Source organism: Magallana gigas, chromosome 7 (assembly GCF_963853765.1).
Source record: "Magallana gigas chromosome 7, xbMagGiga1.1, whole genome shotgun sequence".
Lineage (NCBI taxonomy): Eukaryota > Metazoa > Mollusca > Bivalvia > Ostreida > Ostreidae > Magallana > Magallana gigas.
The window spans coordinates 37,340,025-37,353,387 of record NC_088859.1 but is presented as its reverse complement, the minus strand read 5'-3'; the positions used below and the strand labels follow the sequence as shown (position 1 = coordinate 37,353,387).

The window sequence follows — 13,363 nt, the reverse complement described above, 5'->3', positions numbered from 1 at the left end:
TTTCAAAATAAATGATAATCGATAAAATCAACTCCCGTCAGTACTTTGATTATTATTTGTTAAGTATGCAGTCAGTCTTCATAAGAAATTACCTTTCAATCCAAATAGAAAGCTCAAAAGTGTATCACAAGTGTATCACAAAATAATATTCAGTGTTCTGTTTTATTAGCTTGGGTATCATTAAAACAAAACAAGCGAATTATGTACTTTGTACTACAAAGAGCCAGACTTGGGTATCTTCGTTGAAATCTTTGACGTCAAGTTGGTGAGGGATTATTTCAGTCTTGTATGCAATATGCTTTGATTTGATTGTTTCACAGTAACTGACAGATTTAACAGCTAATTGAAACATGAATAATTTCTGAGGAAAAATATGTAAAAAAATAAATATGTCATGTAATTATCTAAGTTGATAATACCAGTCAAACGTATTATTGCTTATTGATTTATTCCATTAATTTATTGACAGCACCATCATAAATTGGCATAGAAGTAGTTATAGATAAACGTATACCTTATTTTTATTCCCTCAGCTTTAGAAAAATATTAAAGTGAAAAATAAAGTGATTCAAAGTGTATGGTATGTATGATATATGAAATTTAGAAGATGTAATATATATTATATACCCACTTTAAAAAAAAAAAAATTAGTTTGTCTTTCTTAATTTATTATAATGTTGTAAAATGTGCTGAAACTATATAAAGTTTCTTTTTACCATTTTCAATAGTTTTTGTCATAAAGGTTTAAATCGTATTAAGAAAACATTTTAATTATACCAGAATAGGCGCGAACCATCCCGGATTCCAATAATCGATGACGCATATTGCTTCCCAAAAAAACGTCACATGGCGTTTATTTGTTCGTCCACTTGTTTCATGTTGATGTATGTTCGTTTTACATTTATGTCTTTTGGTTTTACATTTTGTGTTTGATTTGTATTAAGATATCTTTGGTTGATTTTATGTACATTTATTTTGCAGAGGAGACTGTGGGTTTTGCACCTATGGCCATTGATAATATTATTTTAGATTGCTGAATTTAGTTTATCGTTGATTTTGTAAAAATGTATTTTTTGCCCTTTCCGCTGCCCATACTTTTGTTCATGTTTACTGAATGAAATTTTTGAGAATATCATTTTTTATCTAAAATGCAAATGGCCCCCCCAACCTCCATCAATTTTACTTTTTTATGAAGATGCAAATTTTTTCGCCTATTTGACATATATACTTCTTATCCATCATGCTTTCTATCATAATGAAGTAATTTTCTGCTGATTTGAGAAACTTTTTCAAGGTGTAGTAAGGAACCTTGAAAATACCAACAAATGACTATATATCATTGAAGATCACTCCTTATCCAAGCTCGACATAGTATCTTGTATAGAATGCCCATCTAAACGTAAATTATCATTATTATTTATTTTTTGCATCAAGTATTAAAAAGACTATATTTTGAAGTATAAAAGCACTACATGTACAATTTTTTTTTTCAGTAATCTTCACTGTTTGAAGAAATGAATGAAGATGTTTATGACCAATTTGATGTTTAAAATTAAATTCAAATTTGAAGTTAATACATGTAATATGATCTGTTTTTAATAAATGTAAACGTAAAAAGATGTCATCCTCCTTCTAAATAATAATTCGTAACACTAAAAATGATTCTCCAAAAAAACTGAGAGTAAAAATAAGCTTAGAAACTAGTATATTTGTTGTCTTTCGTTGAGATCCTATCAGTCGAACTGACGTCACTTTATGCAAATGAGTATGTATCCTGTCCTTTGACAGGTATTTGAACTGCGATCTCAACAGTCCCATCCGTTTGGATAGTCGTTCGTTTTGTCTCACAGGGAGACAGAAGAAAGCACTTTGTATTGTGTGGCAACTTGTTTTGTGATGTTGCATGCCAGTGGCTTAGCGCCCTTTACGCAAAAACACAAATGAATACACATAATTTTGCAAAACATAGGTCTTATGATTTGAGTTTCCTATTTTTTGCACGTAAACAAATCGTATTGAGGCTCCACTGAATTATAATCTGCATGTTTGGTATTCAGTTCTCATCGTAAAGCATGCAATTACTACGATTCCGGAAAATACCGTCATTCCATACTTTACATTAATTCATACTTTTTATGCATCCGGTTTTGTGTTTACTACGTAAGAAATCTAAATATAAAAAGTCAATCGCAACTTCTCGGGCCTTTCCGGCAAGCTCGGAAAAACACCTCGAAAGTATTACCTAGGCGTCCATGACAACCCCCCTTTTTGTAAAACTTGATATAAATAGAACACATTTTACGATCTGTTGAGATGTGAGCTTTACTTCATTAAAGTAAACGATATACACTAAAATACAACACAGAGGCGACATACAAGACTGTCTAGCCGATACTTATTTTAATGGGAAGCGACTCCTTTTTGTATAAAATTCTAACATCCGGTGATGTTAATACATTCGAGGTGTTTTTCCGAGGTTGCCGGAAAGGCCCGAGAAGTTGCGATTGTATAAAAAGTATATCAGTACAAAGCAATTTAAAATCGTTTTTAAAAGCACAACAGTTATACAATGAGTGTTTGTCCGTAATTGTATTCTCTCAGTCTATACTTACATGTAATTTAAAGTCGGCGGTCGGGTGATTAAAATTTTGACAAAGTCACAATACATTGTGATAAACTTGATCAAAAATTTGTCATTTAGGTAAGTATGTTACGGTTTGAATAATAGACCTGTTTCAAAACGCCTATTATCTTTAGTCATATGCAATTGGTTTCCGCTCGGGTATCAGTGTTTCATATATAATAACACATTCTTTTAAAATTCAACATTTCCCTTACACATACAGTATGTAAAATTGTAACATTTTGAGACAATATCTCATCATCAAAAGCCTGTAAATCTAAAAGCTAAAACCTAAAATCCAAGAGCATCGGGGGTCTTGAATTTTAAAGAAAATATTCGAAGAGTACCAGGTAAATAATGTTTGTCTCGGAATTCAGCAACTTTTGTTCATATTTATTGGAATCATAATACTTAAAAAATGTCATATTTTTAAGGCTGTTTTGTCATTCAATTAACATAAAATCCAGGAGCACTGGACCCGCTGGGGGCCTGAAGGCGGCTCCCAGACTCCCTACCTTTTTTTGAATACAGTAATTTAAAAGGTAGCAATGCCACTGCATGCATTATTGATGTCAAATCAAATCATTGCTTCTAATAACTTCGCACATCTTTGTGATAAATCAACAAAGATGGTGGCCCCGCTAAAGCGTACCTATGTAAACTCTGAGTGACTTTTAACACTGTAGAGGATGGGTTACCCGTTTAAATACAATCAACTCTCTGTCTCTGTTTTTTGTCGAGTATGTAACAATATATTTGGTGTTCAGAGTATATAAACAACGATCGTCTGGGGTAACACGAAACGGAGAACAGATAACTAAGATAACATAAAAATTCATTTCATTAGAATCATTTGACTAACATTACTAACGGCATTGGCTGTCATGTAAATGATATTTTTTTGAGACATTAAACACGTGCTGAAAGGGTACTAGTATTACTTATAGGCAAAGGTAAATTTTGGTTTGCCTTGTCTCAGGTAAAAAAAATATAAATTCAATTTTAAAAAACCCAATACAGGACAAGGACGTATTGATGTGTTCACCTTGAGCACATTAATTACATTGCACCAACTTTTGTAATCCAGTGCTTTTAACTAAACGAGATCCAGATTGATAATTTTTTTCAGCATGGAATGAAATTATATAAAATCTTTATTTGTTTGATGTTAAGAAACATTCCTTTAATTTGAAATATTTTTTACTATTTAAAACCATAAAAGTTTCTAGTAAATTCGAGATCAATGTAATTTGTTTCCCATTGAAACAAGTACAAAAGTTTCATTCTCAAATATCCTTATACTTAAAATATAGTCATGAAATATGTTTTACAATTCTCGATAGTAATGTTATTTATAAGTAAGATTAAACAGATTAATATCATTAACTATCGATTGCACGTGTATAATAGGTACATGTAAACGATCTCAATTCTACCCAGGTCTGGGAAACCCACACAATAAGGCCATGTATTACAAAGCTACAGGTGAAATCCTATGAAATCAAATTTAAAAGGAAATCCGTCTGAAAATAATATTTAACTACCCATATCAAATGAAAGTAAAAACTTACAACTTTTAAGATTTAAAAAGGGAATAAAAAAGCACTAAAAATCAGCCAATCGATGACATCAATAAAAAACTGAACGCTCTGGATTTTTGTTTTTTGCTTTCTTTTCTTATAAATCTTAGACATCCAAGTATGGACAAGTTTTCATAAATACACAGAGGTCACGTGTTTGAGTAGCTGTTATCATATTTACATCGCCTACAGAGTCGGCTCGTACAAAGAACTGTTCATCATTTGGACCAACGTCACGCAAAATGGGAAATATACAACAGGTGCTCTACGTGAACTTTTGCAGAGAACGTTATTTTTGATCAGGATTATGTTTTTAAACTTGTTAATAGAACGTTAATATTTTCGAACATTTTTATTTGATTTACGCGCTAAAAAAGATGACTGCAGAAGGAAAGAGAGATGTTGAAGCAGTCGAGTTTGAGACTGATTCTGAAATTTCTAAGAGAAAACTTTCATTAGTGCACGTGATAAAAGCGATTGCTGTTCGGGTGCTGCTGATGACCCACAGTTTGGTGACCATTTGGCGGACGGTTGACGTTCTGGATGATAAGTGGTACTGGTTTCTGGCGGCCGCAAACGTCTTTTTGATTATCGATGGATTCTACACTATTTTCAGACTGAAGGGACAAGAAAGAAAATGGTATGTATCTGAAAAGTAAATATTTGGTGGTCCTTTTGTAATACAAAGATGTCAAATATGGAGGTGATTTGTATAACACTGAGAAACTAGTTAGTCACAACATACATAATTGTATTTGAATAATTCAATTTCGTATGAAATCATCTTGCTCAACCGTATATTACTACAATTATTAAGGGCTTGGTTAATCTGCTTTCTGATCATTTAATTGTGAGATAACTGTCTTTTGTTGAGAATATTATGAATTTTGTAGCTAGCCGAATTTTCAAATTAAAACTTCTTTTTTTCAAAAGATTTCAAAACCAATTTTTACTGGTTTGAAAAACGTTCACCAAAGGTATTAACATCCTTTAAGAGTACCTATAACCTTAGAGTGTGGTAAACACATTTAAGGATCCTGGACACCCCGGGAATTCTACTTTTTATAACTACGCCACATCATGGCGCATTGTGAAACACTTTATATGGCCAAAGTTTGGTGTCTACATGTATCTCTGTGGCGCAATTGGTGTACATGTAGCTTCGATCTAACGACCCGCACGTCCCTAATTCGAATGCTACAGAGACTTTTTTTTCATGGATAGCGATAAAATTTAAAAAGTTGATCCCCCCCCCAAAAAAAATAATTTTTTAATTATAATAATAAATATAATAAATATATCTATAACTTGGATACTTCTTCTATTTGTGTTCTTCTGTACATAAGAGTAATCCAAATTCTTTTTTTTTTCGTTAAACGAAGTGATTACACCTCACGTGTGAGACGATTTTCTCTCGACCCTGGTATCCTGAATATTCAACAATGAAGAAAGTACAATTTTAGTCACATTTGTCCAGTGTAAATAGAATTTTCGAAAATATCACACACACACAAAAAAACCCCGTTGCATTTATTTGCGCAGGAATACCTAAGAAATAAGATTCTGTTCAACATTACTGTATTAGATATGCTAATTGTAACATCATAAAAAATTCTAAAATCTATGTAGAATACACCAATTTTCAGTAGTTTATCGAACAGGAAATTGATATCATAACCATTGCCAACAATGAAATTGCGATCCTATCTGTGTAATGTGATTTTTAAATCTACATCTTATTCAATGGGGTTATTGTTGTGTACACAGTTTTACCCATCCGTCAACCTAAAATAGCATGCGTCATATTTCTCCATTATGATATTTAACTTTTTGGTAGTTTTGCAGTATTGTTGATCTTTTTTATCAGAATAAAAGTAATAGAAGTATATAACTAGTATTTCTTTTTACACATTGTTTCAAAATGCTATATGTTTATTTTCAGAGATTTTAAACATTGTTCGGGGCTTAAAAATTTCATAAAACTGAACCTTCTTAAATTTTCAACAGAATTGGGGCGAATTTTCTGTTTACTAGTAATAGACGTCTATATTTCACTTGGGTCTCTTTCCCAAAAGTCAAAATATTACGTTTTTCCAAAATATTTCACGGGCAAAAACGTTGATAACTTCTTGCACATTTATAAAAAATAAAAATCAATTACAATACAATTATGATTTATTCATGTATAAAACTGAATGAAAAAAAAAACCGTGCATATTTTAAGTTATATATTTGTCCGTGTACAATCCAATGAAACAGCCAGATACTTTGAATTTGAAAAGAAGGCGCATTTTTGGAGCATTACTTCTTGATTTCACATTTTTTAAGCTGTTCTTTTTTTTCTAGGTAGATATGTATGTCAAATTTATAAAAGATTACAAACAACTTGCAATGATTGATAACAAAAATTGACCAATGCATTAAATTTTTCAAACTCTCACAATCTTTCTTGTCATCATTCAGAAAATAAATGAACCGGTCAAATTTTATCCCATGAGTAATAAAGACCAAAAAAAACCCTGATCAATTCAGAGAGAGAGAGAGAGAGAGAGAGAGAGAGAGAGAGAGAGAGGGATGGATGTGTGAGAGAGAGATGGATGTGAGAGAGAGAGAGATGGATGTGAGAGAGAGAGAGAGAGGGATGGATGTGAGAGAGAGAGAGAGAGAGGACAGTAATTCGTCATTGTTCTTAAATATTAAATTGATAAATGGGGAAACCCGGCGTGGGTTTGAGTTATTCCACCTACATATAATGGAAATTCATGTATATGTTGGCATCAGTGTACACCGCTGTGTTTAAAAATGAATCAGATTGATAAATACTTATTTCAGCCTAAATCTTAATCCCTCTGGGTTTCTACAAAAAACATGTAATAGAATGAACAGTCATGCATGACTTGGATAAAATATCATCTACTATTGAAGCTTTTGAAAAATGACAACAACACTTTAAGGATACTGAGATACTGATGAATATTTTTTGTTTTCAATAAAAAAAAAACCCTTAAAATACATAGTGACCATGGCTCTGTGGGCTCTGTGGCATCGGTAAAAACCGGAAGCATTGAATTAACGAACCATACTGGCGTGCGACCAGTTCTCGCCTAGTACCATTTCTCGCCAGTACATTGTGACGTCATTTTTCGTACATAATTTTATGTGTTGATAAAATGACGTCACAATGTACTGGCGAGAAATGGTACTCGGCGAGTACTGGTCGCACGCCAGTATACATATAATTAAATTTTATATCTCCTAATCAATAATTCATCAAAAATTATTGACTTAACAGTTTCAGGATGTTTTGATAATATACAAGAAATAAAAAATATTTTGAACAAATTACAATGTATTTTAGAGCATTTAACTTACAACTGATTTGCACGAAAATTCAGCCAAATTATTATAATATGAGTGTTAATCAAATGCCTTTCCATCATTTTTTTAATATGACGTTTACATGATATGCTTAACTTAGAAAAAAACATGACTACAAGAAAGATTAACAAAATAACACAGAAAGGTAAGAAAATTTGACTAAATTCACAAATTTGATAGAATTATCTGATGAATATGAATTGTTACCATTTTTTGCGCAATATCAGAAATATTTCCCGGGGTGTTCGAGGGATTATCTAGTTAAACAGGGGAGGGTCGATGCCAGTTTTCGGTAACTTTACTGTAAGGAATTGATAATTTTGAATTTTCAACGAGAGTTTGGGGTTGGGGGTTGGCTGGTGTCTAATTCTGGACCCCATGACCCGCTTATAGGTGAAAAGAATTTCGAGGTCCATTTGAGAGGACATAATTGAGAATTACATAGATCACGGTAAAATATAAGTCTACCTTTTCATTATCATTACTCTGATACACTGAGCAAGTTTTACATGTATTTTTATTTTTCTAGGTTCTGCCCCTGTTTCCTGTTCTATCTCTGCGGTACCATTCCAGCTCTGTGGCTCCTGGAGATGGACCGTATCAAAAAGTACGACGCGTTGAACAGTAACGAAAACATCACCAGCGAGGTTCAGGAACTAGCCAATATTGAAGGAGTATGTAGTAATTTGGATATTTTAAAAACATTTCTTGATTCGGATCTTAACGAATTGAAACTCATCTATGAGTTTTTCCATTCTTCTAATTATGATATAACAAGATCCACTAAATGCTAATTTTTGAGGAATTTTTTGAAGGTTACCATTCCTGTTAAACTAGACCCGGATACTTGGAGAGAGGTGCTGGAACAATCCATGTTGTTCCTTCTGATCATAGGAAGATGGATGCTTCCTAGGGGGACCTTGACGCGAGATCAACTCTCTCAACTCCTGTTTGTGTATATCGGGTCCGCCTCTGATGTAATGGAGCTCTTCGTGGTGTTCGAGGAACCGGAAGTTCGTGCGGATACTGCCCTGACGTACGCCATATTTTCTGTATGGACGTTAAGTTTGTTCCAGTTTACGCTGGTTTTGACCGCTACAAGAGACAGCAGACGATCACAGGCTGTGATAGAGGATGGCGAGGGGAATCAGACGTTCGAAAAACGACAAGGCTGTGGGTTTTGCTCATGTGGGAAACTTTTCGAATTGGAACTTTGGAGTTTAATGATTTCCATCATGATCATGGATGGTCCTTTTTTGGCTGTAAGAGTCTACGCCTTAGTACGCTACCAGTTGATCACTTTTGGGATATTATTTTTTGTTTGCAAGAACTCACTGATGATTGCTCTGCTGTTTTACCGAATTATTGTCGTCTGCCATAAAATTTACAGTGATGATGACGACGACGAAGAAGAAACACACGAAAAAGTCAGCAAAAAAGGAAACCGTGTTTCCGATATAAATTATAATAAGACTCAAACTAAAAGCTTGAAAGGTCCACCCGTGAAGAAGACATCAAACCTTTCAAGTCGGCCATATTCGTCATCCACTAAAACAACTAGGCTTGATGACGATATAAGCAATGTTGACGAATGGTAAACACAACAGCCGTTTTGTCACATTAGCATAAAGTTATGTGAAAAATTTTGAATTTACCGGTTGGCAGTAAATACACAAATTTGCTACTTGTACATTTTTATTTACAGCCACCTCAAATTATTTTCTTACTGCCCCTTGGTAAATTCAAATTTATAACATTTAACAAATTTGTTTACATACACCGTACAACGTACAATGTTCCTCGTTATTCTGTTACGATGAACATTGCTTTGACCAGGGTTAACTGTATCATTTTATCGCGTCTTTATGATGAAATAAGCAAACAGTTGAAGTCTTTATATATTCAAAATGATATATCCTGAAATCATTTAATGTACATATGAAAAACTGTCATGCATTTTAAGTCATAAGGTTTAAACGCATAATGGAAGAACTGCAATCGTCAGTTGGCAAAGAAGCAATTGAAACAAACTTATTTTAGCACAAGTGCCATCAAATGCGTCTTCTTGTGTTTGTAGATACATGTACCATTGCTTATGTTAAGGAAACCATTAAAAATAAAATGAAATAAAATTGTCAACAAAGGATATTTTTTTAGCTTTCTTTTTATCTGAAGTTGCTAAAAGGCGAACATAAATTTCTTTTACGATGAATCTACACGGAATTAAAACCCAACCAGTCAAGTGGATCGTTGAATGTTCAAAATATTTCTATTCATTTAAATCTTCATAAACGATGATGGAAAATAAAATTTCATTCAATCATCGTATTTCATTAAAATTCATACAGGATGCGTTTATATACAACACACTTCCGGTATGATATAATCACAATATTTTGTGTGTCGCTATGAGCGGTACCCCGATGTAAATGTTTGTTGATCACAAGCTTACCCACAGGATTGGTCAATATTGCAAACACCTCTCCTCCAATAGTTTTAATGTTCTAGAGATTTTCTAATAGGGCAGAGTTATGTATTTTATTTTACGAAAAGGAAAAAAAATCCAGAAAATCTTCACAATGCATATTTTCAAACAATACATGTACACATAACAAAGACATGTTTCTGATATTTCGGTTTTACATTTATAAATCTGATCCATCACGTATGTTAGATTTAAGTCGCAGGTATTTTTTATGATATCAGTTGAATAATAATCTTTCTGAGTAAATAAGGAACTTGTGGACCGATCACAACTGCTTTATTAGATATTCAGGAATTTTAGAACTGTAAACCTCGAGTTGTCGGTCGTGTTTACTTCGTAAACAATGCTGTCCGATCTTATTTGATATCGAACAATTTAGCCATCATATTTATAAATTTAGTTTTAATTTTTTAGAATTGATTTTTAGAGCAGATTTTTTTTGGGGTAAAAACAACTTGCAAACAATTGCTGATTCAAGTCATTTTGAAGAAGATTTCAGAAAAACTGTCTTGTTTATTCCAAAAGAAGCAGAACTATTGAAGATATTTTCTGATACTTGCAATTTACTTGTACGTATATCTTTCAATTACTATTATAGCCAATGATCAATACAGCTACTTCTTTTTTATTACTTACCTGTATATGTTTAAGATTTACAAGTCATATTTGTTGAATGTGAAAGTTATAATCAATTTGACATGCTTTTAATCAATAAATTTCATTTAAATATTCATTGTTTTTTCACAGGGGTAAAGTATTGAAAATAGTTTTTAATCTTTCCCTATGTTTATTAATGTTCCATAGACGTGCGGATTATTCTGATGTTATGATGTTATAAACAACATCTCCTCTTGAATAAGTTGTACAACTTTGATTCCATAGAGGTAGAATGATGCTGACTATGTTGCAGTAATAAGTACCACACTTTGATGTTACTTTGATTCGAGCAGCATACTGTATTATTTTTACATAATTCAGGTTAATAATTTAAAAAATTACTTAGCAGAAAATCTTCAAAAATTAAAAAAAATTGAATATGAGCTGCATTTATGAGAATTTAATTATACCCCCATCTCTCCAAAAAAATAAAGAAGAAACAATTAGTTTACTTTTATGATTTAACTTAAAAACTTCATGATAAATTAAAAATAAGAAATGATATTTTTATCAAAGGATAGATTTTTATACTAGGTACCAAAGGTGTATAATATGCACATGTATATGTATATAGCAAACAATTTTTTTACCCGACAACAAATTGTTATTTTGCTTCTGTCCAAGCCCTTAGGTAGATTTCATTCTTAAAAACGAATTATTCATTACAATAAATATTTTTCTCCCTCTTTAAAGAAGATTGTCAATATTTAAAGCAATATGAGCTGCATTTATCATGTTGGAAATTTCTTTTACTAAAATGTTCTTTTCTACTAAAATGACAAAAATATCATGTTTTTTTTAATTTCTGTTAGCCATATTTTTGTGGAAAAGGCCGTTAAGAAGCCTTATTTGGAGCAAAATTGAATTATTGTCGTCCTGTACAAAAATTGATTTGCTTTATATTCCTTAGAAGAGAAATATTTCCTTTGACAAAAATTAATGATTTTTTCAAGTCTCATTTATCATAAAAGTTTAAGTTATATGCAGACTTACTAGCATGTTTTTGCAGCAAAATAAAATTCTAAAAAATACAGCTCATATTTACGAAAGCCGAGAAGGATCATTCGAGATTCGAAATACGAGATTCGAAATACGAGATTCGAAATTCGAGATTCAATATATAAATTAACCAATCAAATCAAGGATCTGAAAATATGTATCCTAGCGACATCAAACTGTTCTAAATAAAAATCATACGTACATGCTCTTATATACAAATAAATGCTATGTTCACTTCTCCCTACCTAACTAAATAATTATTTGTATTTACTTTTACACAGAATATCTAAGTAGACTAGTAATAATGCAGTGTGCTTCGCGGATCTTAGTGATTTTGTTTGCCCTGGTGTATTTCCACCTGATGCGTTTGAACCCTAAGGTATTTCACCACCAGTAATAGTTTAAAACCCGGGTTTATTCACCCCTTTTGTGTAAAAATGCGGTTATGGTAGAGATCTTCATAAGCGTAGCTAATTTTTTCTGTAGGGGGTCCTAGGCCAATTTTAAAAAATTTTACTATGTAAATTTAATAAGCTCCAATTTTCCCGAGGAGGGGGTCCAGATCCCCTGACCCCCTCCTTTCTATATCCCAGCATGAAGATTAGTACATGTATCTAAATAATCTAAATATAAATAATCTGTCCTGTTTCACTAATAAATATAAGCATTACTTATCGTTTTTATGTATGCATACAGTGATACACTAGTACTATGATTATAAACAAATCATTGAGATATTATCATATCATACGGAATTACAATTTTTTTTCCCTTTTCCTCAGTAAACAACTTATTATGAGTCTTACTTTTGGAATTGTTTTCAATATAGAAGGATACCTACTCTCTACAATTAAAGGTAGGGATGATAGGATGCCAATTTGTTCACATTGCCGATTTCTTGTGCAGAGAACAGTAAAACCTTTTATTTGATTGTGCATGAATATTTCAAAATTAATTGTTGTACATATATTTTGTTATAATTCATTCATTGATATATCAACAAGAAAGAATAAAAGCATATGTTTCACAGCCAAGTTAAGTTTCTCTGTAGTTTCCTACCCCCCTACCCCCCACCGCACCAAAATTGACAATAATTACATATAAGTCATACAAATGTTTACTTTTTTTGTAAGTAAATTATTACGGGGCGCTCTCTCCCGTACAGGACTAATACTGGGCCAACCGTGAGCTTATTCTCTTGTAGTTGGACCCAGCCTCATAAAACCTCCAACAAGCCAACACGCGTTTTAGTTTTCAGACTTTTATATAGACTTGACATGAAATATACTTTTACGTGAGTTTGGTATGCATCAGCACCGAAGGTCTGATTCCAAATGCTATAATTTACAATTCAGAATAATATATAATGAACAATGGAACAACACAATGAAGGATTAACATAAGAAGTACAGATGTAAGTAAATCAATTATCAAACAGCTATTGAGTAACTCGGGACATTTTAGCAGCATGTACATAAAAGGATTATTAAGATGAAAGAAGCTTAAGTGTCAATAAACATAAACAGAAGTCAATTAAAAGATTAGCTGTCCATCACTGATTGTGCCTCAGGTAGGATTAATGCTGCGCGGAATTTAAAACGTTTATAGAACAGTTGTCGAAATAGATGAAAAGTTTTTGTA

The 13,363-nt window shown here is 32.4% G+C and overlaps 1 protein-coding gene across 1 annotated transcript; it reads left to right on the top strand.

Annotated features, from left to right (window-relative positions):
• The first annotated feature begins 4,316 nt into the window (after positions 1-4,316).
• LOC105331569 (transmembrane protein 26) lies at positions 4,317-9,727 on the top strand. The gene is made up of 3 exons (XM_011433824.4): positions 4,317-4,843; positions 8,111-8,255; positions 8,397-9,727. Exons 1-3 carry the CDS (start codon positions 4,581-4,583, stop codon positions 9,177-9,179), a joined length of 1,191 nt encoding a protein of 396 aa, XP_011432126.3. The 5' UTR covers positions 4,317-4,580; the 3' UTR covers positions 9,180-9,727.
• The last annotated feature ends 3,636 nt before the right edge of the window (positions 9,728-13,363 follow it).

Bases quoted from the DNA above. Each gene is read 5' to 3' on its own strand.
- LOC105331569 (XM_011433824.4), top strand. From the start codon at position 4,581: ATGACTGCAGAAGGAAAGAGAGATGTTGAAGCAGTCGAGTTTGAGACT. The intron at 4,844-8,110 runs GTATGTATCTGA...TTATTTTTCTAG, and splicing joins AAGGGACAAGAAAGAAAATG to GTTCTGCCCCTGTTTCCTGT. The intron at 8,256-8,396 runs GTATGTAGTAAT...AATTTTTTGAAG, and splicing joins AACTAGCCAATATTGAAGGA to GTTACCATTCCTGTTAAACT.